Genomic DNA, 6980 nt, shown 5'->3' with positions numbered 1-6980 from the left:
GTTCTTTGTCTTATTTAAAATGAAGGAGGTGGATTAAATGATCTCTGAAGTAACTTCCAGTTCTAAGATTCCACGATGCAGGATTTTTTTACAATTAATTTTTAAACAAAGTTAACATAAGAAGTATTATATGATTGACAGTTTATATTTTAATTAAATATACTTCAGATTAAAATTTTATCAAGCAATGTTTAAAATACAGAATGGTATGGAAACTGATATAAGTACCTGTCATTCACTGTAAGAAATAAAACTTGAAGCCAGGTGAGGTGTCTCATGCCTGTAATCCCAGCTCTTTGGGAGGCCGAGGTGGGCGGATAATTTGAGTTCAGGAGTTCAAGACCAGCCTGGCCAACACAGTGAAACCTTATCTCTACTAAAAAAAAAAAAAAAAAAAAAAAAAAAAAAAAAAAGAAAAAAAAAGAAAGAAAAAAAAGAAAAAAATTAGCTGGGCATGGTGGTGCATGCCTGTAATCCCAACTACATGGGTAGGGGCTGAGGCAGGAGAATTGCTTGAACCAGGGAGACTGAGGTTGCAGTGAGCAAACATCATCCCACTGCACTCCAGCCTGGGTGACAGAGTGAGACCCTGTCTCAAAAAAAAAAAAAAAAAGAAATAAAACTTGATTCATTTTTTTAGAATGGGTTTGGAAATGCTGTGGGTGAGATTTAGTTACATTTAAAGGTGTAAAAACAAGATTGAAATCACTGCCTAAAAAAAGGAAATTACTTTGGATGCCCATTGTTTCTGGAAGAAGGGTGTTTTCATGCCTATGTGGCACTGACGTTATATTAGGTGGAGGCCAAAGTAGAGAACGAGACTCTCCTTTTTGGAACACTTCATATAACTGAAATGGAATGAATATTACCTTTGCAATACTATGTGCCTAAATAAAACATGGGTTCTGAATTTGACATGAATCTCATTTGTAATATGAAGCTTTTCTTATCAATCCAGGCATGTCAGAACCACCTCTTGACATAGAATTGACCTGCATTCAAATTCTGGTTCCTTTCCTTTCTACATCTGTGGCCTTGGGCAATTTATTTAAACCCCCCCTGTGCCTCAGTTTCTGTGTAAAACAGGGCTAACCTTAGAGTTGTGTGCATATTAAATAACACCTCTAAGACTCTAAGAACAATGCCTGACACATAGTGAAAGGGAATGATCATTATCTGTTATTATTCAGTTCCATAAATAATTATTGGCTGTCTACTCTGTAGTAGTCTCTGTACCAGACCCTGAAATACCTTTGGGATTTCAGCCTTTTTGTTTGTGTCTTGTCCACAAACAATGTGTTATAGACTTAGATATGAAATTCTGATAAATTCAGCAGTCCAGTTAGACCCCAATTAATCTAGAAAAAAGGCCGTTTGGAGTCAGAGGACATTTTAAATTCGGGAGAGAATACGAGATGTAAATGAAGTAGTTACTTCAGGTCTTGCCTTTAAGTTGTTGAGTTACTGTGCCAGGTTTTAGAGAGTACATTTACGATGCATATTAAAACCACTTTGACATTCAAAGAGTCAAACGTGCCTGATTAGACTTTCATGTCCTGTATTTATAAAAAGGTTAGTGGTGCATTTCTTCAGTGCAAATTATTTTTGGTTCTTACTAATATTTATGAATATAATAAAATCTGTACAGCATAATGTATGTGATTAATTTGTTCATATCATCAGTTTGCTTTTATTTAAGGAGATATCCCAGAGGTGGCTACATCTTGACCAGTAATTTCAGCAGTTAGGGAATAGGCAATATCTAGTTAAGGGCAATTGTACTTTAGCACTATGGGACAAAATGAGAACTGCAATCATGGCAATAATGTATTCTCTTGTATAACTCTGTCATGGAAGTGGTATAAGAAGACATGCCTTTTACAAGCAGTTTCATTGTTACGCTTTATGGTGATTCCAAGCCTGGCCTATACAACAAGCAATCAATAATATTTGGTCTGCGAGTCGTCTTAGGTGGATATGTACACAGGGCACTAAAAGTAGGTTTAAGGTGATGAATTCAACAGAGAATCTGACCATTTGGTCTAAGGAATCTCAGATTTGACTGGCTTTGGCACTGGCTTGACTGGTTACTTTCCGAGATTTTGGAGTTAGCCATGTATATAACAGCTGTCGTGCAACTCTACCTATAGTGTTTTGACAGATACTAAATACTTGGTCACGAACTCCTCCTATAGCTCATTTATTTGCATATCTTGCACCGTTAAGAAACTGAACACATAGGACACAACCCTTCCATTACCCGATATCTGCCAAGATGGAGATAATTAGGCAACTTTTCTCAAAAACTGTTGATGTAAAGGAGAAAAGTGACTAGGCCCCTTCTTAACAATAGGCAAATTGAGCTCCAGCATTTACTAAGATGGGAACCATAATATGCTGGCCGGAAATAACTCGGAAGCTCATTTTGTCCATACCCAGTTGTAGACAGTCAAGAATATAAAAATGTTCTGGATTCTCTCGTCCTTAGTACTCCTTTCTGCCTTCCCCATTTCTACAAGGCTGATGACTTTTAAATGTTAAAACCCTCCCTAAAAGCACCCCATAAGCCCTATTACACAAGTCACATACGAACAAAAAGCGCCTAAGATAGTCCTCCATTTGGGCGCAGTCTTGCCTTCTGAGAAACGGGACTCTGAGAATTAATGAGGGCCCAGATTTGGGATATCTGGGACAAGACTTGGGCCTTCCTGGTAAAGCACGAAAACAAAACAATAAACACGGCCCCTCCCCCCTCTCCAAAAACAAAAACAAAAACTCCAAGGCCATGCCGCCTCGGCCATCAGTAGCTCCGGCTCAGAATTTGACCACTAAAAAAAGGAAACTAGGCTGAGCTAGGGCACCTCAGATCCCGGCCGTGTGGGGCCGGGGCGAGGTTGCCGGCGTCGCGCGGCCGGGGGCGCGGGCAGGGCCGGCCGCGGCGCTCCCAGGGACTTTCACCTGCTCGGCTGGCAGCTCGGGCGGCGCGGGGGCGGAGCCGGCGGCGGGCGGGGCCTCGGCGCCGGGCGGGAGGAGCCGGCCCGGGCCCGCCCCGCAGGAGGAGCCGCTCGCTGGCGGCTGATCCAGCGTCTCCGTGACAGGCACCCCGCTCCGCCGCCACTGCCACCGCCAGCGTCGCCTTTTCTTCTTCGTCCCGGGCCGTGCGTTCCACTGCTCTGGGGCCGGCGCCGCGCCCAGTCCGGCTTCGGGCCGCGCGCCCCACCGCTCCCCTCCCCGGCCAGGGGCGCCGCGCAGCCAGCTCCCGCCGCCACCTCCTCCCCCGCCGCCCTCCTCGCGGGCAGGAATTGCGCGACCACAGCGCCGCTCGCGTCGCCCGCATCAGCGCAGCCCGCTGCCGCTCGGCCCTCGGCACCGCTCCGGGTCCGGCCGCCGCGCGGCCAGGGCGCCCCCTGCCCCGCGCTCCCAGGCCCCACCACGCGTCGCCGCGCCCAGCTCCAGTCTCCCCTGCCCGGGGTCTCGCCAGCCCCTTCCTGCAGCCGCCGCCGCCTCCGAAGAAGCGGGTCCGCCGCGGGTCACCATGCCCAGCAAAACGAAGTACAACCTTGTGGACGATGGGCACGACCTGCGGATCCCCTTGCACAACGAGGACGCCTTCCAGCACGGCATCTGCTTTGAGGCCAAGGTGAGGGGGCTCCGGGGAGGGTGCTACCTGTGGTGGCGGTGGGGGGGCATGTTTGAGCGGATGGGATGCACAGCCGTCCTGGACCCAGAGCTGGTGGGCTAGGCCGATTTGGGGGCCTTTCTCTTAGGGAGGGTGACGCTCCCTTCTGAGTCTATGATTCCGCGGGCTCCTGCCCAGAACTGCTCAAGAGCAACTGCAAAGTTTGAGCGGCATTGCCTCACCTCCCCCTTCCCACCTGCAGACTCCCCCATCCTTAGCCGCCTAGGACTGGATTGAGTTACTTCCCGGATCCCTCCTCCAGAGAAGCCGGCAAGTGAGCGCAGCCTGGGCACCTGGTCCTTTAGAATCGGTTTAAGGAAGCTCTGGTGTTATCTACCTGCTGGGCTCCCGGGGAGAGGTGCTTTCAGGAAGGTCTTTTAAAAGAGGAATGCCTGCTTCCTAATTGAAGAAAAGAATACAGATTTTTTTTTTTTTTAAACTCCAGGTAACCGGGTCTAGGTGTCAGAGTCACTTCCTAATGCCTAATTTGCCAGACTCCTCTGCATGTGCCAGTCACTGAAGGGAGTGGTGAAAGCTACCCATTTGCTAGTTTTGTGGCTTAATGTTAAGTTTCAGCATCTAGTAGGGAACTGTTGCTGAAGAATTTAGCAGAGATGACTGGAATTTTCAACGCTGAGGTCGGAGCCCCGGGTCCACCGTTGGGGGAGGGGTGGAGCAGAAGCCTGGGTCCTGGACCATCAGGTGTGAGCAAGGCTGACCCCCCTGTGATGCACCTCCCTGAGTGCGGAGTTCTGGCCTCTGAAATTGCAGTGGCGGTTCCCACTGCCCAACACCAGGAAAGAGTGCTTTTTCTGTGGAACAGTGTTCTGCTCTTCCTTCAAGCCACTTGACCTCCTCTGTGACGTAGAGACCCAGGGACTTTCGGCACCTACGGTGTGCGTGTCGGTGGAAAAGTATTGCCCCTCTAAGTAGGCTGAGTCTTGCTGGTTTTGAAAACGTTGTACTTTGGATGTGGCGACAGTTTGACTCTTTGTTCTCTTTTTCTCTTTCATGATGGTGTACGTGCAGGCTGTTAGCATCTCACGAAAGGATTATTCCATCAGGTGTCTTCTTCCTTCAATTCACACATTTTTCGAGTATCTGACATGTGCCCAATGTGATCAGTTTCTTTAGATTTTTTTCTTTCTCATGTATATGGGTGAGTTGGTGAAGCTCACCTTTTTTTCTGCCTGAATAACCTTATCCCAGCCATATTTGCTGGAGCTAGGAGAACTGCCCCCCTTAGCCCCCCGAAACATTAAACCCTGCCGTGGAATGCAGAGCTCAATTACTGGGTATGGCTGGGACAGAGTGGGGCTGCAGCCAAGATCTTATCTCAGTTCTCTCATCTCTCAGAATAGATCTGGTCGGTGGGTCTAAGATGGGATGCTTGGTTAATTTTTGTCCAGGCCTGTTGATTTGGTGAGTGGGGGTTTTTATTTTAAAGCATGAGTTTTCATCAGGGTCATGATTTAATTTTCTTGGACATACATAAACTGGGAAATTGGCTTGTATTTTGTTTGGTTCAGCAGTACCCTGTTTTACAAGTAAGAGGGTAAGAAGGGAGATCAGATTTAAAGTGTTTTTAAGGCTGAGCATGGTGGCTATTGCCTATAATTCCAGCGCTTTGGGAGGCCAAAGTGGGAGGATCTCCTGAGCCCAGGAGTTAGAGACTGCAGTGAGTTATGATTGCACCACTGCACTCCACCCTGGGTGACAGAGTGAGACCCTGTCTCAGATAGATAGATAGATAGGTAGATAGATAGATAGATAGATAGATAGATAGATAGATAGATAGATAGATAAAGTGTATTTTAAGCCTTTTTATTTTATCACAGTTTAGTCCTCTGCGTTTGGTCCCTAAAACCTAGTGTGCATAAGAATAATCAGGTGAGGGGGTTAACAAGTTTGAGTCTTGCCACACCCCAGTTTTAATTTGACACATCTTGGGGGAGCCCAGGACTATGTACCTTTAACGAGCATTCCAGGTGATTTAATGCAGGTGATTGTGGCCAGACTTTGAGAAATATTGGGCTCGAAGGTTGCCTCCAACTTGCTGGATCTTACTCTCCTTTTCCCAAATGTACTGTTTCTTTTCTAAGCAAATGTCTGGGGGCTGTGTGATGTAGTTCCTATAGTAACTTCCCCGGATTCACAGGCAGTGGTGGTCAGTGAAAGGAGAGGGAGCCGCAGTTGGTCCAAGCTGTTTTCCCAATGCAAATCTGAGACATAGGGGACCAAGGATCCTTCTTTGAGAGAGGTGAGGCAGAGAAGAAAGGACAAGAGCATATGGTAAGGGGAGTGGTGGAACTTCTTTGGGCAAAGGCTGACTTTGAGGACCAGGTTCTAACTCTCAGATCTTTGTAATCGATGCTGCACCCTGGCACATTCAAACACCATGTCAGTCAAGACCTGAGCAGGGGTGGAAGCACGAGCTTTTCTGTCCTACATGCACCTGGTAAGAGCCTTCTCTGGCTGTTTTCCACATCCCTGCAGAGCAGTGTCTGTGCAACTGCACAATCACTGGGATTTCAGGGTTAAATCCATATCGCAGTCTTCCCTTGTTTTGGAAAAATGCAGGCTGGGAAATGCAAATGTATTATTGTTGCCTTGTCAGGTACCCTTGGAAAATGAGTGCAGCTCTTTCTCTCCCAAGGGCTGGCAGTTTTTCAGAATCAACATTGGATTGAGTGTTCCTTTGGACGTATGCCACTCATTTTCAGGGTTCTGCAGAGATTGAAAGGTTAGGATAGAAGGGCATCTGGGTGGCAGAGATTCTGTGCACGTAAAAAACCATGCATTTAGTTATCAAGTGCAATCCCAGATTTTTTCACCTGCAGTACTTCATTTAATTCTCACTACTTCCCTAGGAGATGGGTCTCCTTATGTCTATTTTATAAATGAGGATATAGGCTCAGGGAGGTTGCTGGGTGCCTTAGTGCTCACAGCTGTGTATGACAAAGCCAAGATTTAAGCCTGGGGCTTTGACTTCATACTCCCAAATCCAGTGCCTTTTCATTCAATAATTTTTATGGAATATTCACTCTGTGTTGGCCACAGGTTTGATTCACAGCTCTCTAGTGGAGTGTTCTCAGCTTGCTGGCCTCTAGGACTCTGGTATAGGAAATTATTCAAACATTTATTTATTTATTTATTTATTTATTTATTTAGAGATGGAGTTTTGCTCTTGTTGCCCAGGCTGGAGTGCAATGGCATGATCTCAGCTCACCACAACCTCCAACTCCTGGGTTCAAGTGATTCTCCTGCCTCAGCCTCCTGGGTAGCTGGGATTACAGGCATG

General features: G+C 46.9%; 1 protein-coding gene across 2 annotated transcripts in view; it reads left to right on the top strand.

The window, feature by feature from the left end:
• The first annotated feature begins 3079 nt into the window (after positions 1–3079).
• LOC116473317 (uncharacterized protein C1orf226) overlaps positions 3080–6980 on the top strand; it is a 312082-nt gene continuing 308181 nt past the window's right edge. For both annotated transcript variants that reach the window (XM_058441986.1, XM_032161143.2), the window contains exon 1: positions 3080–3640. In XM_058441986.1, coding sequence (XP_058297969.1) covers positions 3536–3640 — 105 coding nt within the window. In that variant the 5' untranslated portion in view covers positions 3080–3535. The remainder of the gene's footprint in view (positions 3641–6980) is intronic.

This window comes from Hylobates moloch, unplaced genomic scaffold (assembly GCF_009828535.3).
Source record: "Hylobates moloch isolate HMO894 unplaced genomic scaffold, HMol_V3 SCAFFOLD_8, whole genome shotgun sequence".
NCBI classification, from domain to species: Eukaryota; Metazoa; Chordata; class Mammalia; order Primates; family Hylobatidae; genus Hylobates; species Hylobates moloch.
Note: the sequence above shows the minus strand (reverse complement) of the source record. Positions and strands in the feature narration are given on the sequence as shown.